The sequence below is a fragment of the Melospiza melodia genome, chromosome 5 (genome assembly GCF_035770615.1).
Source record: "Melospiza melodia melodia isolate bMelMel2 chromosome 5, bMelMel2.pri, whole genome shotgun sequence".
NCBI classification, from domain to species: Eukaryota; Metazoa; Chordata; class Aves; order Passeriformes; family Passerellidae; genus Melospiza; species Melospiza melodia.
The window spans coordinates 651,583-677,330 of NC_086198.1; the positions used below are offsets into that span (position 1 = coordinate 651,583).

At 37.1% G+C, this 25,748-nt stretch overlaps 1 protein-coding gene across 3 annotated transcripts in view; it reads left to right on the plus strand.

Moving 5' to 3' along the window:
* Window positions 1-605: 605 nt before the first annotated feature.
* TUSC3 (tumor suppressor candidate 3) overlaps window positions 606-25,748 on the plus strand; it is a 108,047-nt gene continuing 82,904 nt past the window's right edge. For 2 of the 3 annotated variants that reach the window (XM_063155947.1, XM_063155949.1), the window contains exon 1: window positions 606-751. In XM_063155947.1, coding sequence (XP_063012017.1) covers window positions 623-751 — 129 coding nt within the window. In that variant the 5' untranslated portion in view covers window positions 606-622. Of the gene's footprint in view, window positions 752-22,823; window positions 22,925-25,748 lie in introns of those variants that run through there. The other variant, XM_063155950.1, reaches the window with a different exon arrangement.

The following is a 25,748-nucleotide window of genomic DNA, read 5'->3' on the forward strand; positions in this document are numbered from 1 at the left end:
CACAGTTAATGCTCTGGGAATTAAATTCGAATTAATTGTATCAGAATATTGCATTGATATTATTTTCTGCAAAGCTGTCTTTGTGCGCGCCTAATGAAATCTGAAAAGTGTATGCGCATAAACATATAAGAAAGAAGTCTTTGTAGTTTGGGTCGGGTTTTGGTGGGGTTTTATGGTGTTTTGTGTTACAGTCTCCGTGCAGGATTGCACGGCGCGCTGCGGACAGCCGGGAGCAGCAGCGAAGCTGAGCCCGGGCGGACAGAACTCCCCGGTCGAGCAGAACCCCCGAGCAGGGCGGCCAGAACCGCTCGGGCCGGCAGAACCTCCCCTGGGCGGGCGGAAGGAACCCACCGGGCAGGCAGAGCTCCGCGGACGAGGAGAGCCCCCAGGGCGTGCGGAGCCCCCAGGGCGTGCGGAACTCCCCGGGCCGGGCGGAACTCCCCGGGCCGGGCGGAACCGTAGCGCTGCCCGCAGCACCCGCGCCGAGCCGAGCCGAGCCTGCCCCCCAGTGCCCGCAGAACTACATTTCCCAGGCGGCTCCGCGCCGCGGGGCGCTGCGATTGGCCGGGCGCGGGCCGGCTCGGCGTGGCGGTGCGGCAGGTGCCGCCGGCGGGGGCGGAACATGGCGCTGGGTGCCGGGGCAGCGCGGCCGCTGCCGCACCTGCCGGCCGGGGGCTGCCTCCCCCTGCGGCTGCTGCTGCTCCTGCTCCTCCTCTGCGGACAGCTCGGGGGAGGACAGAAAAAGAAGGAGGTAGAGACGTTCGCTTCTTTCGCCATCGCGCCCGGCCGGAGGTGCCCTGTCGCGCTGCCTCCCTCTCCGGAGTCCCCATGTCCCCGTCCGTCCGTCCGCCCGGCGCCCCCCGCGCTCTGCCTGCCCCGCTCCCTCCCCAGCCCCGGGCGGGGCGCCGGTGGGGCGGGAGGCGCCGGGCAGGCGGTGCCCCTGCCCTGCCCTGCCCTGCCCTGCCCTGCCCTGCCCCGCTCGGAGGTGATGGCCGCCGGCGGCGGCGGCGTTTCCAGGGCAGCGGCAGCGCAGGAGGAGCGGCGGGATGGCGGTGCCCAGCGGGCTGTCCGTGCCCAGCGGGCTGTCCGTGCCCAGCGGGCTGTCCGGGCCCAGCGGGCTGTCCGTGCCCAGCGGGCTGTCCGGGCCCAGCGGGCTGTCCGTGCCCAGCGGGCTGTCCGTGCCCGGGCCCGTGCCCGGCGCTGCCCTGGGCCTTGAAGTGGCCGGTGCTGAGCAGAGCCCCCCTCCTGCGCCGGGCTCCGCCGGGCTGCCGTGGGCTAGGGGGGCCTGGCAGCCCGGCGGGGCCAGGAGCCCGCGGGAGGTGGAAGTTAAACCCGTGTTTGTGGTGCCAAGGGAACGAAATGCCCTGAGTTAATAACGAGCGTCAAAGCGATGGCCGCAGGTGTGTGTGTGAGTGCAGGTGAAGGTGATGGTGCTCTGTTCGAGCTGTCCTCAGGCTAAGGGAGACGTGGAGGAAGGAGCAGTTCTAATTCAGATTCATATCAACAGCTTATCTTCACCATCTTTTGTATTAAAATAGGGAAGTGTGCAAAAATGTGTAGTGTACATACTTGCCTTTTCCAGGTTTCAATGCTGCTAAAGCTGCCTGTGCTTCTCTTCCCAGGTTACCCTAGATTTCAGGCCAGGCTTTTGCCTGCTAAGTGCTAGGCCACCCAGTAGTCTCTACAGTGTCACTATAACTTCATGTATGGGAGGAGTTAGCTTTTAACCAAACTGTAGAGTTTTTACAGCTGATTCTGTCTCTGAACTAGCAGCTCAGACAAAGAGAAGGATGGTCCAAATTTTAGGATTGTGTTTGTTTTGTTTTTCTTTAAAGAACTATGTAGGTTATTAAGGCTTAGAAGCTAAAGATGTAAAAGAACAAGGATGACTTCCCACTGGTGTCCAGTGACAAGAAGGGAAGGAATGACTTAAATCTACTTCAGGTGGAGTACAATTGGGTGTTAGGAAAGAGATCCTAACTGAGAGAGTGGTTGGGCACACAATAAGGTACCCAGGGAAGTAGTCATTGCCCCAAACCTGTAGGTGTTCAGGAGACATATGGACAACATTTTTGTGCATGTGGTTTGACTTTTAGATTTACCTGCATGAAGCTGGGAGTTAGACTCAATGTCCCTTCCAACTCACAATATTCTATGATTTTGCAAGGCCAAAGTTAGTATGTAAAATTCTTATTTAAGTATTTAAATAGTGGTGGGACTCTGGTCTTAGCAAGATAAGTAATCTGATAATTGAAATAAATCCCATGAGCATCACTGTGAAAAATGAACACCTTCACTCTAGGCATTCATTGCCTTTTCCACTCTTTCTGGAATGAGTAAGCAGTAAATGTGTTGCCCTTCTGCTGCTATAATTAACTTCTTTTCAAAACTTTAACTTATTAGGTTTCCTTAATAAAATGTGTTTAATGTTTGACACTTGATTCTCTCTTGCTGTGATGTGCTGGCACTGCAACTTTTGTTGACACTTTCATGTGGAGCGCCAGCTGTGCTACCAAGATAGCTGAAATAATCTATCTTTTAAGTGAGATCCTTTTCCTAACAAGTAAATAATGGCAAATTAAAATAGACATGTACAACTACTTTTTAGAAAGTTTCCCAGTCCTACTGTGGAGGTGGTACATAAAAGGATGGAAATGCTTGTTTGTTTGTCCACCTATTTGGTATTGCAGTTCAAGCAGGTATTTCTCCTCTGTAAAGCTTGTTATTCAGTGTTTTCCTTGTTAACTGATTTAAACTAACACATCCCAGTCTTCTGGATCTTTTTGCTGCCATTTTTCATTTCTGTTTAATATTTTGCTTTTAGGACAACAGCTTGCTCATACAGACAAACCCTTGTCTTTATGTTGACATAGGCATAGTATCTATGACTGCATCTTTACAGAAACTATTACGATATTGTAAGTTCTTGCTTCACTTTAAATGCAAGCTTAAAATAGAGTATAACTTGGTTTTTCTCAGGGTTTTATACACTGTATGCTTCTGTGTTGTATATGTTAGAGCTAAAATCTGACTCTTCTTGCCCCATAACCTTCATGTTAAAAGCTGTAGTAGTTTACCCAATATCTTTAATGAGGAAAACATCTGTATGTGAAAAATGGGACTTGTAATTACAGTAAGTAGTTTGGAAGTAACATTTTAAAACTGTTCTGAGGAAAATTATGTGAATTGAAAGAGTGCAGGATATTGTGCTGTGGGACACTGCTGTTCACACCACTGTCCAGAAGCACAGTGGAAACAGGTAAAGGTGATGGAAGTTAAATGTGTTAAGTGAACTGAAGATGTTCTATACAAGACTGATAAGATTGACACGGGTTGTTTTTGGGAAGTTGGAAAAATGGTTGAACACACTGAATTGTTTCGCAGTGACCCTGCAAGAGAAAAGCTAATGTAGTGGGGTTGAAATGTGTATCTCATGAGATAAAATCAACCCACATCTCAGTTTCCTGCTTTCTCTGTGCTTTGTGTTTGTGTTTGTTGACATGGTTGTCCAGAAAGAGAGGTAAAGGACTGGAGAGAAGAAACTGGTTTCCCAATCAAAGTTTAAAAAAAAACCAAACTTGATTACTTGAAAAGTACTTCAAAATTACAAGAACTTGAGATGTTGGAGTTAAATCTTAAGGAAGGAAAGTATTCTTGGTGAAGACAATGATTTTATTTTTTATTTTATCTTTTTAAATGTTAACTGCATAGAAAAGTATGCATAAAGTCTGAATGATTGGAGGTGTGTGGAACAATTGTCAGTTGTATGAGCATGGAAGAGCTGGAGATGCCTTTGCAGGAGGGAGAGGACCAGGTTAAGATATTAGGTATTTCTGAAGGACTTGATGCTAGCAGAGAAAATAACCAGGGAAACTGGAAAACATTGTTATAAATTTCTGTGTTGATTGTGAAATACGACATTAAAGCTGTATTTAGAAAATGTGCAAGTCCTTAAATTGCTAAAGCACATAGTCCTATATAGTAAAATGTTCTTAATGATAAATAAAGAAACTGTCTTCTCTGGAAAATTACTGAGAAGTGCTAAGGTTGGTTTTTAATTTGATTAAATCTGCAAGAATTTAAGAGCTATTTGGAAATAAATTTGAATTAGATTATTAGTCATCTGGTTTTATGGAAGCTATTTCTAGAATGACTTCATGAACTTATAAACACACAAACATTCCTATTGTTTTGCTTTGATCTCCAGTACCTTTTCCATAATATGGACATTCATAACAGCCTTCATGAAGATGAGGAGATAAATAGAAAATATTGGAATGTCTAATTTGAAAATGAGATGAAGAACAATACCACAACTTTCCCCCATAGCTCGCACTTAGAAGCTAACTAGATTTGAAAAGCCTGCTTTTATGATTTTAATTTGGGTATTGAAGAGTACCTTTATTTAAAGTGAAATAAAGAAAAGTTCTTGATTGTTGAAATATCAACAAGACACTGGAGAAGGAATATTCTCTTGGAAACTGTATGCATAATAAGAGAAATAATAGTTAACTCTTTCCACACATTTGAGATAATATGATTGTAATAATGTACATGCATTTTCTGTTCCCAGTCCTTGCAATGCTTTTTATATATCTTATACAAATTTGAGGTGGGCTAAACTATTAAAAAAATTAAAGGAATCAGAGTCATTAACTTTGAAGTATACTGCTTGGCTTTCTATTATAGATTTTCTTGTGACTGAAACACATAGAAAGAGAGCATTGAGTTTGCAATATTAAAAGCATTTGTCATGGAGGATATTGTTTATTTTTGAGCTTTCATGTGGGTGGCTCAGAAGCTGAGTTAAGCCACTGATAGGCAATTGGAGTAACTTTTTCTGCAGGTAGTTTGTTAAATCTGACACAGGGAGGGGATCTGTTTACATACAAGCTTTCTTCAGGTGGAAGTATTTTGTTGAGCTTGAGTCTACTAAAAAAGATGCTGAAGACATATAAAAGTGATATTGTAGTGATTTTACTCTTCTGTAAGGCAAGGTTCTGTGATATCTTAGTTTGCCCCGATTATTTTTAAAGGATTTCAAGATTCATATATTTATAATGTTCTTTACCTTTTTTAAGGTAAAGACCTTAAACCATATTTATAAGTTCTTTACTTTTTCTCCCTGTCTGGTTTCCCCAGCTGAGTGTAGAAGTTATGACAGTTGTGAGAAATTGTGGGAGATAGAGTTGGAAGGACAATCTAATTGATAGTTAATCCCAAAGCTCAGCCATGCTTTTATTATTCTTGACAAATATGTATGTGATGTGCCTGCAGAACCCTTTAGTGGTGGTGACTCTACAACTTCTGGCTTTTTTTATTCCTCTAAAGATTTAACCTAAACTTATGCATGTTCAAGGGCCTAGATTTTTGACCCTCTTACTTCCCCTCATCATGACCATAAAGAACAAGTTATTGTTTGTTTAGTTGTTATTTTTTAAATTAAATAGAAGCAGCTGTATGTTTTTTTAAGGCTTAAGGTATTAAATATGGTAATTTTTCTGAGAGAGTCTTCAGTCTTGATTATATTTTCCTGTTTTATATGAAAGTAACTGGGATAGATTGGCACTATCCCCTTGTTTCTGCACCATGAGTTTTTGTTTTCCTTTCATAGTGAGCCTGTTGTGTTTATTTGCAGTTATTGATTATTTCCATGTTGCAGCCAGAATGGCATCTTCCACTTAAAAATGTTTTTCCCATCTAATTTCTGATAGTGGTTCACCATAAAGGTGGCAATTCTCACCCATTCAGACCTAGGGCCAGCAAAACCTGCTGTCCTTGGTCTTGCTCCAGAATTGAAAGAATACTACTTAGTTTCTTACTTTATCTCTTGGTGCTGTTTTCAATGATCTCTAACATTCTTTTCTTCTGTTCAGTGTTCTGTGTGTGTATTTAATTGAAAGGTGTATTAGGAAACATGGTAAAGCGAGTGGAGAAAAGGAAAGGAGGAAAAAAATTTGTGATGAATGGGAAGTGTTTAGCATATATTCAGTTTCACATACAGTTTAAAAAATAAATTCTCCATTTTTCAAGATCTCTTATATTATTTAAATAACAGTGATAATTAAAACCTAAGTTTCTCTTCATGGTCTACTGAAATTCTGTTTAAAATTAAACTTGAATATAAAGCCTTCTTCATCTTGTGGTTGTGAAAATTTCGAGTTTGGTCTCCAGACTGTGGAGCACTGCATGTTTTTGCTTTTGACACAGGATGCATGAAAGTGTTTGGCAGTTACACCAATTACAGACTTCTCTTTAAAAACTTTATTAAAAATTGAGATGTGGCAAAGCTTGAATCTGTGGAGGGAAACTCAGGCCTCACTGTAGATTTGCCTTCAAATAATTTTAAAGATGTATTTTAAGTGGAGATTTTGTATGCATTTATGTAAGTGGACATTTTAACTATTGCTACAGTAGAGATAGGCTTTTTTAAAACAATGCTTAAGGCTTTAAATTAAATGTTCTCAGTTTGAAGTGAAATAAGTTCTAACCCATGCCTGAAAATATAAAACTCACTAAATGCAATTCTAAATGTTTTTCTCTACTCTTGTCCTAAAAAGAATGGGGACAGCATAGAGGAAAAAAAATATTTGCAAGAATTCCTTTTCTCTGCTGTTTTTTACAACCCCATAAAACATCTATATCCCTCTCTCCTTTATTTCTAATTAACTAAAGTTTTGCAAAACTTTGGCAAAATTGACTAGCAGTTCTGGCTTTGACCAATCTGTGTAGAAAACTTCAGTGACTGCATACCATAAGTGAAATAAAGGATGCCTCTAGTGGCCTGATGGCATTTTGTGATTGGGTTGCTGAAACCTTTTGTCCCAGATGTCTCTGTTTGGCATCCTTGCTGTCATAAGACAGATCAGTGACATAATTGATCTTTTCCCCTGTTCTGTTCTATAACCATTTATACAGCGCATCCTGTGCAACCACATGGAAAATACAGATTGTATCTGCTTAAATTCTACATGCTCTGGAAAAATGAGTTAGTGGAATTAGAATTTTTAATTCTAAGCACTGGGTGGAAAGCACTGGGGTTTTTGGATATTGGTTTGGGTCTTCAGATTTATTCTCTTGGTTTTTAGAAGTGTTTTCAAGGTCACATTTTATTGGCTAAGATAATGGTCAGAACTAAAGAAGGACCTTTACCTGGTATTTGGTTTGGGCCTCATTCTCTTGCTCTAATAAATCTGCTAAATAGAGTAGCAAAAGATTTGTACCCTTGCTATCACAGGCTTCTTCATGAAAACACTCTTCCTCCTGGGTGCTAAAGTAGGAGCAGGACCAGCATTTCTCTGGACAGACTGTTCTCCCACCTAATAGGATTTGCTATTAGGATTTTACTTTCTTTTCTATCTGATAATACCGTTCTGGAATACTCCAAGTTCATAATCTCTTTTTAAGGAATTGCAGTCCTTAGCCTAACTATGCCATTCCATTAATTTTTCTTATCCTTTGCTGCTGAATCTAAAGCAACTAATTTTTGATTTTCAGAGGAACTGGTCATTAAGCTTAGCAGAGTTTGGCTGTGTTGCATAGAACATTTTGTATATCAAGTTCATAACAGAAGTGGTAATTACAGTTATACGGTCCCTCTGGAATGACATTCTGAGCTCACAGAGCTGCTCAAGGTTATAGGCTGTAGCATCTGCTTCTTGAAGGATAGAAACCACTTTCTACTCTGCTTTTACTTTGGCTTTTTCATAGTTTCAAATCACTATTACGGTCTTCTCTACTATTAAAAAAATAGCATGTTCAACTGCTTTTGTTAACCAATTGCCTTAAAAAGACCAATTATGACAGTCTACTGAATCAATCAGATATTGACATTTCTGTTTAGCTTTTTTGAGTTTTCACTGTGTATATATTCATGTCTGAGCGATGCAAATATCTCCTCAATGTAGATTTTTGAGCTTGTCAAGTAAAAGTTCAGGTAATACTATAAAATTCTCATTTATAGTTCAAGGTTCATTTCTGGGACTTTTAAAATAATTTATACTAGGCATTTTTGTCAACTTGATTGTTTTGTGAAGTCTTTTGATACTTAGCCTGTTTTTAATGAAAAATAATTGACAGTTAATTAATTAGCTAATTCCCTTTATGTTTTCCTATTTTCTGGTCAGACATACACATTCAGGCTTTTTCACACATTTTGTTTCTCAGATCTTGTCAGTGGCTGGTTGCATTCTGAATCCAAAGTTGGGCCTTTAACTCAAGACTTTGCTGTTCTGCAAGAGTGTTTAGTATAATGACTTGTTATATTGCAGTGATTTTCTGCACTATGCTGAGGAATATGGTCCTTTTAACAATAAAGTAGGAAAGGTATTTTTTGATTGGTGTTGTTTAAACTTTCCTTGGTAATTGTAGCTGCTTTGTTTTTGCTTGCTTCAGTGGTTCAAATTGTTACTTAAATTATTTTGTTCTTTTTACTTCTCTTACTTATCTACATATGACCGTCTTGTATTTTTGCTAGTAAACTGCAGTGAAATAGAAATTCCAGTAATCCATAATTACTGGATTCACAGGAATACTGATACACTAAAAATATGAAACTTAAAATTATTTTTCTTTTTAATCCTATTAAAGTATTTTAGTATGAATCTTTGTCTTTCTGTAAAAGACATAGGTGGAGATTCAGATTCTACACAGGAAATTAATGTAGGGAGTGAGAAAGCTAAGCCGACAGATGTTTTTGAGACACAGTTCCTTTCTGTACTTTGTTTTTTTCAAGGTTATCTAGAAAGATTAAGAAGGTATTTTAATATGAATAGAATACCTGTGGCTGTTTGACTGACCTAGGTAATGCTCTTCTAGATACCCTAGGAGTTACAGGGCTAGGGCTACTTACAGTGAAGGAATAAATTAGCTGTATCTACATATGTTTAGGTGTCTTTCCAAGGAGAGGAATTCAGGCTGCAGTTAGGTGAGGGAATTGTAGAGCAATTTAATTAAGAGTATAGCACCTCATCGTAGGTCACAGTACCAGTACTCTTTGTAGTCAGTGATCTTGAACTAGGGAATACAAAATGCAAGAGGATGTGTCTGAAATCTTATAATTCTCCAGAATGTGGGTGCTAAAGTCAAAACTGTAAAAGCTGTGCTGTTCAGAATATGTGCTGATAAAGTATTGTGTACTCTTCAGCTGCAGAAGGAGAAGGTAGTGATGACCACGTATGCTGATTCTTCAGTGTGGATTATGTACATGGTCCTTAACAATAATAACAACTAAAATCAAAATAATAATATAATAACTTGATTAGAGTAGTGTTTTCTTTTTCTTTAAGTACATGGTGATTACTGAAGGTGATGTGGTTAAGGTGGTATGTATTCTGGTTTCTGTTCAGGTCATGTGAGATGGTATAAGCGTGCTTATTGATTATGGTTTATAGGATAGCTTTCAGGGATTTTGAGATGTGGGACCTGAATGCTTTCATATGGGTGAAGATAATAGTGAATACACTTACCCCTACTTGAGTCAAAAACTGAAATTTAGAAGAGTGCACAAACTCCTGCACTCTTTTTGTTTTCAAGTGAATCCTTTGTGATACCTTTTACCAGGATGTCTTCAGTTATTGGGTATTTTCAGGTGATGTCTGGGGAAACTAATGCACTTGCCACCTCCTTTATCTGATTCTTAAGTGGGGCTATAAATTATTTCATGGCCAAGTCTGGCATGTTAAAGTGTAGGGCATGCTCAGAGGCCTAGAGATCATTGAGAATTTTCTCCTCCATTACTGCAATGTCTGTGCAACTTAAAAGTTGGATGTGAAGTAGAATTACTGTGTTGCAGATGCCTGTGGTTGATGAACTTGTTAATTTCTATCCTCAGATCTAGTCAGTGAAAAACAAGTTAGTTCCAAGATGTGCAAATCTTCTGTCTGGTGTAACATTACACATTCTTGTGACTTAAATGGAAATACCATCACATGTTTCCTGAACATTGTTTCCTGTTTTTCCTGTGTTTTGGAAAATAAAGGGAAATTGATGAAGTTAATTTCTTTGATAAAGTAGGATTTCTTTTTTTATCATTGGGCTGAAGGATAGAAAAAATGTGTATGGGAAAACAAAAACTATTAAGCCAATGATCAATGATCAAATATAATCAGAAGTAAAGAATTCTTAAATCCTTCTGAAATCTGTTAGAGCATAGAAACTAGTAAAGTTATCTGAATTCTGTATTATTTTTTGCATCACACTTCTAAATATTTTAGCCATGGTTTGTATTCTTAATAGCTGATGACTGAGGTCTAAAACATTTCAGTGGAAACTTTTTCCATTTTTCTATTCTATGCTTGATTTTTACTAAAGCTTCAACTGAAATGGAAAATAAATGGCAGGAATTTCATAGGAATTTCAAGAATGCCATTTCCAGGAAGCTCAGTCCAAAATTGAAGATGTACAACTGTTATGCCTCTTGCTTGTCCCCAGCTGCTGGATTCAGCTAGTGGCAATGTGACAGCACATTGAGTAGATGAGATAGGAATTGTTATGAAAAGGACATGAATGGTGCATTAATGCTGAAGTTATTGCAAAAATATTTTTCTTCTGTTGTGGCATACTTTTGCTTCTAAGCTAGTTATGAATAGAAGCTCTTGTTTAATTTTTTTTCAAATCTCTGTTAGTTGATAGCAGTGCACTAACTTCTTTAGAGGGCAATTTTTTTAGAAGAAAAGATAAAGTTATTGATACCTGCTGGACAGACTCCAGATATTATAATTGTTCTTTATTTCCTTTATTCTTTTTATGGTTTGGGATGATAGTGAAATCAGCCAGAGAATAATTGTTCTCTCACAATGTGAACTATTAGAAATCAGGCATTCTATATTATTATTAGTGCTGCACACATTCACAGTATTTTTCCTCTTTTTGAACGTGTATCATGAAATTTTACAACAGGGTATTTATTCCGTCGTGACTGTACATGGTCACTACAACATATTTCCAAGCTAATACATAAACGCCACTTTTCCTAGAATGAGTTTATGTGTCTTTGCCCCTTACTGGAAATTTTTTTATGGTCTTAGAGGATCATCTAAAGGTGGTCATATTCACTGTGAGCTTCCACAATTTTAAGGGACCTTGTCTGGAACTTCTCTTAGGGCATGCACTCTTTTTTTTTGTTACATGAATGCCACAAAACCACTTAGGTTCCTCATTGTCTGTTTATCCACTGGTTCCAGCTACATTTGCAATCTATTGTTTACTTCTACATTCTTTCACCTAATGTCCTAGTTACCCCTTAACCTCTACTTTGCAACTTCAAGGGATCTGAACATTTTTCCCTGTAGTCTGTCAGGGGCATTGCTAATTATTTTCCCCTTCAAATGCATTGTAAGCTTTTTCATTTTTTTGTTTCCTGTAAGCTGAATAAATCAGTCAGTGGAGATGTGGGGCTGTGTGCCTGAATACGCACATACATATTTGCACTAGATGAAATAGCATCATGATGATGGTCTAGATGAAATAGCATTTGCTTTGGTGTTGATGTCTGTGCGTTTTTGTCCTGTAACTCTAGGTGCTATAAATGATCAACGTGCTTTAACTAGAGTTCACGGAGAATGTAGCTTTCAGAGTAAAACTTTAACTAAAATGCCCTCCTGTAACTGCATATTGGTTTCTGAGGCTGCTAACATAGTGCAATTTCTATAAAAGTAATAGTTACCTGAAGTTCTACTTTAGTGCATAAGGAGGGAGAGTCCTCATTTGATTTGACATCTTGTATTTTAGCCCATTCTGTGCGCAGAAACTGAGCTTCCTTAAGTCATTGTGTGCTATGAACTTGTAACATTCACAATAGGAGTTAAATTTTCAATTAAATGTGACATCTCAGCCTCTTCCACAGTAGCATTATGGTTAAAGCATGTCTGGGAAACTGATACAGTGGGAGCAGTTGATATTAATTTGATTTCTAGGAAATTTTATGCTGCTTCACATAAAGTACCCTGAACATTTGTCTGTTCCTTTGGGTGCTTGGATCTGTTAAGGTGATCTTCATTATTGTAATAATTCAAAAAGTTCCTGCTCCGAAGTACAGCAGTTGTTTTCCCCCTCTAGAGCATTGTTCACACTCTGAACTGTCCTTTCACACCAACACAGAGGTTTGTACAGTGTTGCAGAATTCACTGGGCACAGAGGAGTGACAAGAGGAAGATAATTTTCTAGCTGAATGATGATCATTTGAAAGAGGAAAGTCCTGGGTTCCCACAGCTATTTATACATTTAATCCAATAACTGTTCAGTGTACAACATTGTAATACAATCTGTTCAAGTAGGTTTACTTGCCCACCATCTGGACACGAGTACTGCCTGCCAAACCAGCTGGGAGGGCAGTGGAAGAAATCAAGGTTACTTTAAAGTAGTGAAGGCTTCTCAGGGTAACCTCTGTACTCTTGCTTTCTCTGTTTAAGCAGCTATCACCTTCTCAGTTGGAATTTCGTGTGGCAGTGGAGGTGGCTGAAGGAACTAAGTACAGAGTGCACTGTGCACAGTGCTCAAAGAGCCAGCCCTGGAATATTTAAAGGTAGTAGTGGTCTTGGTGGGAACATAAAGGCTCTCAAATCTGCATTTTTATTTCAGTATTCCAGGCCATTTGGATATTACAAGAAAGTAATATCCAAGCAAGGGGAGATAACACAAAATTTAAGTATGTTTTGTAAGTACCTTGTGGCAGACAGGAGAAGCTTGTTCAACTTTAGAATTGCCCACTCTGGTTTCCATTTCTGTTTGCTGTAGATCCAAATTCCTCAATTAACTGCTATGTGTGGAATAATCTAAGTACCTCTTTACCTCTATCTGTAGAACAGATACCAAGAAAACGAGTGTATAGCACAAGAATTTAATGATTTATAGGTGGTCAAATGCCACATTCTTTGACTTTGTTTTAATAAAATGATAAATGAGAGGAGAGGCACTAAAGCTGATGAATTTTAGTGCAAAATTTTTTATACTGTAGCAAACATATTAGCAAGTGAGCTATGCCAGGAAGCAATGATGCCTTAAGTCACCCCAGTCTAGAATTTTGTTATGTTAGTATTGGAGCTTTAGCCACCTGTAGGGCACAGTACTGATGAAGGTGGTCCCACCTGTGTAAGAACTGAATATTTCCCTCCTTATCCCCTTCATAAAGTTAGGACAGGTATGGTGTTCATTTTACAAGAGACTCAAGTGCACAATGTTAGAGAGGTTGTAAATGCATATATATGTATTGCACATTCAGATGACATGTAGAATCATAGGAAATAGAACTTTATTCTTTCATTTCATTTTTTGTCCCACCATATTAAAGTGATCTAGTTATGGTTCTGTTAGTGTATTGGTCTATTGGCATGTGTCTTAAGTGATTAAAAAATCTAGCTGAAGCTGTTCAGTTATAGCAATATCAGTTTTTCTGAGCAGTGAATGCATTGTGCTGTCGTGCAGAACTCATGCTTGCTTGGCTGTGAGGGAGAAAATTACAAGTTCATTAGCTGATACAGCAGCTTTGTTTTCAAAAGTAATTTGATGTCTGTACTTCTCCCAAGTGAAAATGGAACTTTTCCTGAATCTAATCAACTGTTTTGATAGTAAAAATGTTCTGGAGGAAACACGTCTTTACTCAAGTCTTTACACTGAATGTTGACTCTTCAAAAAATTTAAAAAGTGTGCTTTAAGAGGGGCTTAGAGAGACACTTTTAGCTGGCTTCCATCATTAGAACTATAGCAACTTTTTCTAAAAATGAAAAAGATGTAGAATTAGAAATTTGATTTCATGTGGATTTTAGAAGCTAATTTCAAAAGGTAAAAATATAGACTTCATGATAGTATGAGAATATTTTTATGAGAATTAAATGTAATTTTAGTAAACACATAATATTTTTATTTTTCTAACGTAGACATTAATTTAACCTCCAGTTTCGTCAATATGACTTATTGAGTTAGTCACTATAAGGTATCTGAATTTTTAATATTCAACGTAGAAAATAATGCTGAGTATTGGTGTTTAAACAGCAATTAACATATTAACACCATTAGGTTTTGCATTAAAGCTTTCTGACTGCTTGTACAGTCATGATTTAATATTCCACAATGAACTTCTGCTTTAGTCCTACTAATTGCATTTTTTTTATTTAGATAAAAATTATGTGCTGGTATCTATGAATAGTTTTTCCTTAAACTACTCAGAAATAGATATAAAAGTGAAAAGTAATTATTTTATATTAAAAGGATTAAGTGCTTTATCTGCCACTGGAGGTTGTCTACCTCCTGTTGTACGGCTGAATCCATTAATTAACTTAGCACCATGTTATGTCCTTTCTGTTCTAATGAACTACTTACTGGGAAGGTAGTATTCTGATTAAAGGAATTCCTGCTCAGGAAACTGACACTTCTGTTTCTTAACGTATGGGTAAATGGCAAGGGTGCCAGAACCTCATTTGGGTGGCTGAGAGAGGTTAAAGGTACTAGGCATGAGGAAGAATGCTCAACTTGCTGGTTCTGTCATATTTATGTGTGTGGTTTTGCCTCCTGAGAAACAGAATTTGCTAGGAAATTGTGACAATAAAGTGACCAATGAATGGATGGCATAATTAAATAAAAATATTGAGAGTCAATGTCTGATGTGGCAAAGAATTTATGAATAATGATTAGCAATCAATTGACAGTGAAGTAATGTGAGGGTAGATGCAGATTTCTCTCCCAATGACCATGAGTTGTGATGAAAAGTTTGAAGAAAGTGTTAGGGGAGATAGTACTCTGAAACATTCATTAAAATAGGTGCAGTGGCTGTAATGTGCACATTTTCTAATTTTTAAAAGTGAAGCTTACACTCAACTAATTGTGATACCTTCAAAACTTTCTCTACTGCCCACTTTTCTAGCTTTTTAAAATTGCATGTAGAATCTCTTTATTGAAATGGTGTATCATAAGAAAAAACAAGGAAAAGGATGGTTTTGCATATCTTGAAAAGCAAGAAGGAAAAATCAACAGTTCGAGTTTGAATCCAAATTGTAGTGATTAGTTGTATCATATGAACATTTCTGTGTTACAATTTGTCATTTCTGGCAAGAAGAGAAAATTTGAATTTTCTTTAATATGAAGTAGGATTTTTATTCTCATGCTTTACTTTGAACCCTTCCCTTTTGGTCTGATGGTAGGTTGTCCATTAAATTGGCTGGATCATGTTGCTATTGTAAACCATGTCAAGTGCTGTGTATATTTTTGATTGTGTTTGGTAATTACTGATAGTATCCTAAAGCAGATTGATGTTTGGAGAAAAAAAACTTGGAAGAGTTGACTTTGAAACCAAAATGGTCTTTCATTAATTTCATGTGAAGCAATGAAACACAATACTACTTTCTGAAGTCCTTGTAGAAGAAAGAAATTTGCTGTCTTACCTTTTCAGCTTGAGAGAGAGACATTGATAGGACTGCCCCTAATGCTGAAGTCATCTGCACACTTCAGGTATTTGAATTCAGTTGTTGGATATGTAACTGGTTTTCTGTGTAACTTCTTTGGTTGCTTGTCCATTTTATAAACTGTAAAGGACGATGCTTCCCTTTTTCCTTGCTTTTTCCATTTCATAGCAAAGAAAGGAGTATACATTGCCTTTACATTTATTTTCTTTTCTCTTTTTTGTTGTTGTTGTTGTTGTTGTTTCTAAGGTATGGCAACACAAATTGTTTTCAATCCTTCTTGGAAAAGTGGTGGTCTTTATGTGCTCTATGCCTTTCTTAGTAGCAAATAATGTGTAAAATTTAGTTAATTTAATTTTGGAAAAAAGCTCTGTAAGTGCTCATGATAGGTTTTGTCAATCTGTTAGACTTAAAAGGATTTATTAAATTGAGTTGGGTGTGTTATGATAGTTTCTGAAAGCAGAACAAACTGAATGTATAATAGAAGTCCATCAAATATTTATGGTTGCACATGGTCAAAAAACCCAGTTTCTCTGGTGTCTTTTAAAACTGTGACAATGCCAGCATGATATGGTCTTGAAAAAGTGTGGATGCAAGGGTGCATATTTTTCTAATTTTATGCAGCTCTAGCCATAATGCTCATAAAGAAAAACATAATAGTGGATTTGTCTCTTATAATCTTGTATCCTTCCTCTGATAGGGATTCTGCAGATTTTTGACATTTTTAGTCATCTTCTAATACAGTTTTTCATTGCCTTTTTCACCTGTTTTTTTTTTTCTTTTGTTTTTCAAGGTATAGCTTATTTTCAAAACCCTCTGGGTTTTTATAAAATGCAGATTCACCAGTCTCAAATTCCACTTGGTACAGGAAAAGTTACTTTTATTCTTCCTGCAACTACATTCATATCCTGTTTAACCTAAAAATCTCCTTATTTTCTTCCTATGACCCAGATGGTGCGTTTTTTTTTGTTTGTGTGTGGATTGATTCTTATAATTTAATTCCTATTGTTCTTAGTTTTTGTTATTATCGTAGCTTTTGCTGTTTTCTCTAGAAATAGAATATTCACATATATTGATGCGAACTTAAAGCCTGCTCAACTCAAAGAGCAGACTTCATCCTGGAACATTTGTGGCTGCCCTAGGGAAAGTTACGTGTGTATTTTCTGCCAAAAATTGTTCTCTAGTCTGTTCAAAGACAAATTTCAGACTGCCTACATTCACTTTAGGCTGAATGTGTCTTGCCTTCAGTGTAATACGGCATTCTTTTTCTTCCAATCTGTTTATTCATGTTGCAACTCCCTGTTATTCTACTTTTTCCTCATATGATGGTTTTCCTTTGTATATTTTTTGTCATCATACTTCTGAATTACTGTCACACTTCTGTGATTATCTAGATGTTTTTCCTTATAGCCTTTAGTTTCATCTTTTCTACAGTATTTACAACGTTCTTCTCAAGAATTTTGGTATTTCAAAATTTTCCCTTCTTTTCGATATTCTATTCTTCTTGGTATGTACAGATGGATTTTAAAAGTATTCCCAAAATCTGTTTTATATTTGTTGTTCTAAGAGAGATTGTCAGATTTTGCTCTCCTCTAAGGAGATGAATGAAATGCAAAAGTAGGTTGAGTAAAATTTTGATATCTCTGAAGAGATCTGTATTGTTTAGAAATTTTTCTGTTGTTCCTTCCTGTAAACCCTCTGGATTTCTTTGGAGTGGGAGCAGAAAGCATACCTGTAATCATAATATCTGGAGACAAGTGTGGAAAGGAATCAAGGGTTTGATTTCATTATTTGGTGCTTATCTTTTCTCTTCTGATCTATGTGATTTGTTCTAAAATCAGAGACCATGTGCACATTTAGTGCTGGTATTTATACAAGTATGTCCTGTCAGGACCCAGATGGGCTCAGTTGAAAGCACTCAAGAAAGACTAGGTCATACTATTTTCTTCTTTCTCCTGTTTCCATCAGTCTATTTCAGTCATGATTTGAGTTTCTCCCTGTTGCTGAGTTGACTGAATGCTGTACTCATTCTCAATTCAGTTATTTGCCTTGTGTCAGCTTTCCTTCCAGGTCTATACCCTTTGCAGTGAAGACAGAAATTTAAGAATCTCTTTTTTTATTATTTATTTTTCAGCTTTTAACTTTTTAAACTTGCTCTTGAATCAATCATTCATTTGTTTCCAGGTTGAAAAGTCGCTGTTTTAGAAAGTTATCTTGCAGTTCGCATTGCAGAAGAAAATACTCAGTTACTGTTTCATGTGATTCTGGTTTTCTCTGTGGAAATTCCTACTGATACTGTTCTGATTGTTACAAGTGTCATGTGCTCTCCTTGTGTTTCTAAACACTGCAAAGTAACAACAAGGATAAATCTTTCAGATACCCCAATTACTATTTCTAACCATAAGATACTAAAGGACATTCAGTTTTACAGATATTCAACCCAGATTGCTATTCTGTTGGACCCGACTTTTCTAATCATGGCATAAAGCGTGGTAGTTCTCAGAGACTCCAGAGACTCTTCATGATTCTTTTTGTCTATGACCTTCTTTTGTCTTTGAGATTTAATAAGTTCCTTGCTTTTGGCTTGAAGGACTTCATTGTGAGTTGTAGGTTTTAAGTTTGCATTTCTTCCCTGAAAATTCAAGCTAGTCTGCATGAATTAGCTCTATTAATTCTTTGTATTTTGCTACACTTGGAGAAGAAAAATGGAATGACATGGTGTGAAATGCTATCAAAACAATATGATCTCTTTTAAATGCTTTTATTTTTCCTGCTTCAGTCCTTATTGCAGTTCCCTGAAATACATAAAGCTAGTAATGGATTCTGATCTCATCATGATCACTCTCTGCTCTAATATATAAAAGGGATGATTCTCATTCATTAAGCTGTAATCATTGCCTCTCTTATTATCCATCTATTGACAGGACCCCTTATGGAAGTGATTTCTGTCCTGTTGTTGTGTTCTGTTGCATGAAAATGGTTCAGATGATATCTCTTCCCAGAACAGGAAACCATGTGCCATATTACGATAATCAGAAGATATATTTTCTTTTAAAATTTATTTCTGAGCAGTGGTTTAAAACTATTTTGTGCTTTGAATATTTTATAACATCAAATCATCTAGGATCTCAACATAAGATGGGTAAGAATGGCTTAAGTCATTCAGTCGGAGTTCACCTAATCCAGTATTTTTTTTTCTAAGGACATCTGCAACCTGTGATCTTCCACTCTTCCACTGTTTTCAGTTCTGGTCTTCTTGAGCCTAGTGTTTTCCACTAATGGATCTCTCCATGAGGAATGCTCAGTCATGAGTAGTTCATCAATCCCAGGTCTTGCATGTCTCTCTCCATGCTTTACAGAATGATGCTGTTAAGGAATCTACATCTGTAGTTATAACTGCATTGAGAGAGGATTGACAAGTCTTACAGCTCATGCCTTTTCATTTTATTAATCTTCATCTTTGCCAGGTATTTTGCTGTCAAAGAAAGCGAGTGCTTTTCATCTCTCCTACTATCTAGAGCAGTGTTGTCCATTTGACACACTTCCGAATTTACTGAATAGTTACTGTTCAAAAGGCTTTACAGCTACCTTGCTTCATAGTTAATTTGTTCTTTTACAAGAATTGCTTCTGGCCTGAAGTAGATTTTTTTTCTATCTCTTAACCATGAATATTGAATGAAGTGAAGCTGCCGAATCATTTATATTCAAACTTATTATGTAATCAGACCTATATTTTGCCATGCACAAATTGGATTGCCATAATGTTTTTACCATCTCTGTGGAGGGGATTTGTTTACATCTTAATCAGTGTAGTATGGAAACATGTTCTTCACAGTGGGTCATCATTCTTAAGAGTAACATTCTCCTTTTTCCACTGTATACTGCACTAAGACTCTGCCAAATATTGGCCTCTGTACTGCAGCTGCATAGGAGCCCATTCTCTTACTGAAGCACATACTTCTTTAATGATAATTGAGATGATATCTGGATCTTTTATTGATGATAGTCTTAGACAGTGAATGTAGTTTCAGCTTTCTGGGACTGAGAGTAATTAAGTAACATTGACCTAGGAGTAAATCTCTGATTGTTGGGCCTTTGAATTGGACATTACCTGTTTGACTTAGAAGAGATGTAAATTTTCAGAACTGGACTTGTATGTTACTATTATGATAAACACATTTGGTTCTTCCTATGCACAGACATAGCTGATAATGGCATATAAAACTTAATCAGTTTTTCAGATTGTGTTGGTTTTATATTGTACATGCTTTGAACAGGGATTATTCTCTTTTGTGGATAACTGTCAATCTGAAAATACTACAGTTTCTGAATTGAAAGTTCAGAGCTCTTAATTTTTTTCTTCAGGTTTTTTCCAAGAAACACAAGGAATGGTTGTGTTATTCATAATCTAGTAATTTGCATAGTGAAATATGACAGAGACAGCCATGAGGTGCAGGAAGAAGGAAATTTTCAGTGAAAATTAAAAGGAAAAAATAATTAATAATGAAGAGGATGTCTGTAGAAGTTGCAGAATCTCCACCCTTGTAGACTTTATAAACTGGATAATGCCCTCAGCAGCCCATGGAAACTCCTGAATTTAACTATGATTTGAGGATGACCTCTACAACATTTAGAATTTTAAGTATCAAGAAATTGTAAAAACAATTTTAAGTATCAAGAATGTATGATTTTTAAAACTATTTTAATTGAAACTGTATTACATCTTGATAAAAGCAATGGTGCTGCAGTGAGTACTCATTAGATCTTTAAGTAACTGATGAGAGATGATAATTTCATATAATTTTTTTTAAATGAGATAATTCTAGAAGTCTTTTTTCAGTCTAATATATTGGTCATCTTCCATCAGTCATTTGGAGAGAGACAAGTAGGTTTATGCATGACATGGGTTATTTCCTGTGATTAAAAACTAATGGTGCAGTATTTCTGTGTGCTGTGCTCACCCACCTGATTGCTCGGTGTGCCTGGGAACAAAGTGTGAAGGTCACTTCTGCAAGATCATCCTGAAATGCTGTGATGAGGGGGGATGAGGGGAGAATGGCAGCCACTGGAAAATGAATACCAATTCTCAGCTGATGAGGAGAGAGCAATTTTAGAATGAAGAAAGGAGGAAGTAATTAGCCGGTTATATTATTGCATATGTTTATCATAGTGGCATGGGATAGGCCATCAATAGGTAATGATAACCATTTCTTACATGCCCTGCTGAGTGATAGGCTAGATCCACTATCTTGTTAATCACTGGGCTTTGGGTAGTTGAAAGGTGGTTTGATATAGTTTTTTAAAATATTAGCCAAATGTTTTATCGGAATGCTCAGCACTGAAATTTGGTGCTGACATTTTAAATGCCATTTGTAGATCTCAAACTTAGATCAGATGAATAATGCAAGTCATGCTTTCATAGCTGTTAAATTTTCCACAACCAGAGGAAATCAACAGTGTGCAGATGTCTAATCAATCAATTAATTTATAGGGTTTTCATCACAAGCTTCAAAGTTGGAATTAAGATTAATTTTTTTTTTTTTTAGAGCTCATGTAGTTTCTCCAAAACTAGTGCACTTTTTCAATTCTTTGGAACATTTGAACATTGTTTTGTCCTCCTTTGCCCCCTAGATGGCTTAAATATGCTAATATTTGAGAGTAGTGTTTGTTCTTAGGAGAAGATTATTTGCATGCATGCATGCAGTTCAGTGATCTGTCAAATCTATCTTAGGATCTTTGCTTGTCAAAGAGGTCTAATGAGTTGCCTGAAGTAACTGTACTAGAATAAGTATTTTTAGGAATTGCACTTATACTATCACCAGTTTCAACGCCATAATTCATATTTATATCATGGTAACACCACTAGAATGTCATTGGTAACTTCCTTGATGATCTTAAGCTGCATTTTATGCTACAGTTTGTGCAAGCATATGAAAATAAGGCTGTCCACTTGCTGAGGGTGGGTAGATTTCATGCTTAATTTCACACAATGATTAAAACAGGATTATTTTAATCAATTACCTGAGGAAGTGATCAGCTGTGGGCTTGATACCAACTTCTGCAAACTATATTCAGATGCTCTGTAGTACCGAGGTCCCTGCCATGAGAACTAACAGATGGAACTATTGCAAGAAGAGAAATTGGTAGGTAAACTAAAATCAATTTTTTCCATACCATTAATTTGGGGAGAAATGCTTTAGGGTTTGCAGAAATTTAATAAATATGCATAAGGTGATATTATGTTTTCCACATCCTTTACATTTATACTGGCTTATTAAAGATTTAATTAAGTTTTCTGAAAAGGGAGAGGATGCAGTCTTGCAAAAAAATGTAGATGACAGTGTGGGTTCACAATAATTAGGGCTTCGGGGATAAAATAAAGATTCTCTACAGTTAATGAGTATTAAGGCAATGGCTGCTTTGACAACTTGCAGAAATGACAGTGTTTTACTTACTACATCTGTCTTCTGTTTATTTTCTAGCCCTAGTCCATCAGTATATCTGACAGATTACACATCATTTCCTTCTGCAACTATGAATAATAAACAAAAGTTACCAAAGATATTTTACTTTATCCTTTCTGTGTGTAACCAATCTTTTGTATCAACTTCTTGCTTTTCATTATCTTGCATCTTCTTTTGTTGTCCATTCATTTAAATCTTAAAGACAAGTATGTCTGGATTCATTTTAATAATATTTTCCTATTGAAACAGCTCATCACAAAGCACTGCAAATACTGTGTTTTTTTTAAATTACTCTTTGAATCCATTTTGCTCTCAAGTTTTTAAAATCTTGTCTGTGGTTAGACAAAAAATGTGGCGAAGCAACTGTGAACCGTGTTAATCCATGGTCTTCATTGGTTCTCTTATATTCTGTTTGTAGGAATATATAAACAAACAAATGACATGTGTTTTGTCTTCTTTGACTTGCAGCTTTCAAACTCTTAGGGACAACAACTGTCTCTAATGTACTTCTCCAGTAACACACAATTAAATTCTGCTCCTTGATTAGGATTTCTTAGTGCTCTGATTACATAAATAATGACAATACCAAAGAACAATTCCTTTACACATCTGGTTCAATGTAAGTGGAACTTTAATATTATACCTGAATGCTGAACAATGTATTTTGGCTTATAAATTCTGTGTCAGTAATATCAAGGAAATATATTGTTCTGCAGTTCAAAGGTTGCACTGAACTAACTCATTGTGAGTTCAGTACAGTTGTCATGGATTCTGTTGCAGGTTTTTATTTAACACTTTAAATGTAACTTCCTGCTTCTTTCAGCTTGGTAGCACATACTAGAGGATACTGTTCAGCCGTATGCTGTACACGTGGCAGAAGCTTGCATCCTTTGTCCTTGTACCCCTTGACCATTTTCCAGGTCTGCTTTCCTCCCCGTATCCTTGTTGATCCTGTGCTCCTTTTAGAATATCTCCTGGAAATCTTCCTGCAAGAAGAAATTAAATTTCTTTTCCATTCTGTATTCTGCTCCTCTGCCCCCACGGTTGTGGTGGCCCAGTCTGCCGTCAGTAAGTCAATAGTACTTACCTCTCTTTGTTCACATTAATATCCATGGGAAAAGTGGATATTTTCCTGGCAGTGGGTGTTGAAAAAGATATAAAGTGAAAAAGGAACTGTAGTATGGACTGTGAGGAATGATCAGCAGATAGTGGGGCTTGCTCTAAGGGATTTGTACAGTTTATTGAGGAACTGAATTCTCTCTAGGATAATTTTCCTTTAAAACCTGCAACCTCTCTGAAAACATTGCCTTTTTGCATTAATGTTTTTAAAATATACCCTTTCCTGAAACTTCTTGTATTCATTGAAATTTTGAGTTTCAGTTGTCTGAAAACTGCTTTATTTTTGCATATTGCTACTTCTCCTGGATGGTCTGTTTAAATGCCTTTTAGAAGTACCAGGAGAGTTAATTTTTTTCTCATTGGTTAACTCTCTTGTAAATGGGAACTGTTAATGTGCCTCAAACAGAGCATTTGATTTTGTATAAATATGAAGCTTTACTTCAGTGTTACAAATTCTGGTAACTTATCCTGAAGACAGAACTGTGTATCTGCAAATTGCCTTAGTCATGCTACAGGTTATTTCTCCCAGCCCCTTTTACAAGCAGTTGGTAAAAAGCCATCTGGCTCACAAGCCATGTCTGTTCTTTGTTACGAAATCTTTTAATACTTGCCTTTCTGCACTCTTACTTGTCTTTTGAACCACTCATTTACATGGTTTTTGACAAAGAAGTACTTTTTCAGAAAAATATGGTCTCTTCTGTGTGCCTCAGAAATAAATTATTGGGTGTTTGGCCAAAGCCAGTGAGCCAAACTAATAGTAAATTACTTAGGCAGTCAGATTATTTCAGTCAAGTTGGAGTGTGTGTATAAAGCAACCCATTTGTGTTCTTGGTTAATATCATCCAATTTCAGTCCTGCATGTGTAAGTCCATGTGTATACATAATGCAGAATATTTAACTGCGTTATTTTAAATTTTTTTTTTGTATTTGTATTTATTGTGTCCTATATACATTGTTTTGCAGAGTAAATTCTATTCAGTTTAGCTACATTCTTGGAGTGGGAGATAAGGACTTGTGTAGCAGCAAAGTAAATTGGAAAGTAATGCCTCATACTTATTTTTAAATGTGATTCAGACCTAAAACTTTATAGCAAATCATGTTGTGTTCTTGTAAAAGGATAGGTTTCTGTCAAATGGAGATAAAGTGTATTCTCAGTCTTTGTGTCTGTAGGGACTAGGGCAGTACTTGCATCTAATTTCTGGTGATGCTTTCTCCTGCCTGTGGTCACTGATGTATTATTTCACTGAATATTCAGGGAGGAGTTGGAATGTCTGCAGTGGATTTCTTGAACCTGAATGTAATTCCTATGACTTTACTCATCTTTAGGCTTGTCAGAATAAGAGTTTTTCATACCTGTTTTCTTCTAAATATAGAGGGGGCAAACTAATTCTGTACATTGAGAATTTTAGTTAGGCACATGCACATATATAATGCACAGAAAAGGAAATTTTGACAGAATGAATAGTAAAGTTCTGTAGAAAATGTATTTTTTTAATGTCCAGTTCTTGAATTGTGAAACCCTGACTCCCTTGAACAACATGGAGTGTAAATTGTGCCAGATGAAAACTGGAATAAATTGATAAGTACTATTTGCTTTTTCTCTGTCATGTTTTTAAGTCTGCAAGAAGTTTCTGTGATAAAAGTCTCCCAGACTGATTATATTTAAAGTGGTGCAACCAATGTCAATATTCCTGATTGGCATTTTTCCTTGTAATGAGGTGATTTAATGTTTGTTCTTCCATGTTCCATGAATATTCACCAATTCTGTTGCTAAGCATATTGATGTGCTTTTTACTTACTTATCACTTGCAATTGGTTTCAGGGCTATCTAATCTTCCTCTCTATAGCAATAGTTCTTTATCTGTCAGAAGATCCTCCCTCTTAGTCTACTTCAGGGAGCAAGAAGGGTGTAAGCTTATCAAAGATTTTTCTCACTTGATCTTCCACTAGTTAACATGCCTCTTAGGTTATCTCTATTAATGATTTTGTCTTGTTAAATTGAGAAGTGAACATATCAGAACCATTCTGTGCTTTTGGGTCAGTTACTGTTTCAGTTTTCCTGAGTTTTCCTTCCAATGGCACCTGCTTTAACTTAGACCATTGTGCTACTGTAAAAAATAGTAGTGGCAATGTGTCCTGTCTTCTAACTGGCAAACTTTGTTGGTTCTTTATTATGGCTACAGCAGCATTTGTAAAGGAACTAGAGAAGTGGCTGTCTTAGAGAGTGGCATGTCTCTTTCCATAGGAGTAAGTGGAGTATGGACACACTCAATAGGGAAAACTTTTTGTAGGGAAACCATTTCTGTTCATTCCCCAGGCTATAGGTAAGCATTTCTGAGATCCATTTTTTATTTGCCAAACTGACTTGAAAATCTCAGTTGAATGGGAATTGAGAGAGGGGAGCTGGAAGGTGGTGTGCTTAACTAGTGCCTAATATTGACCTTAAAGACTGCAGATACCAAAACTAAAATATTTAAATATTGGATAATATGTTAAATTAGCTATGTTAAATCTTTTTCAGCTAGCTTCCTAGACAGGACAAGAATGCGTGCAAATTTATTCACTTATGAATTGCTTAGCTTTTAAAGATTATGTAGCCTTTGACTTAAGTAATTTTTCAGTGTTAATTCTTTGTTGAATTATTTTAAATACAAAGATGGTGTTTTCTACCTCAGCATATCCTTGAGATGCAGATTATGAATTTTGGGAAGATATATACTAGCATATCTGTTTGGTTAGCAGCTGCAATGGTGCCTGGTTCTGTGGGAATCCA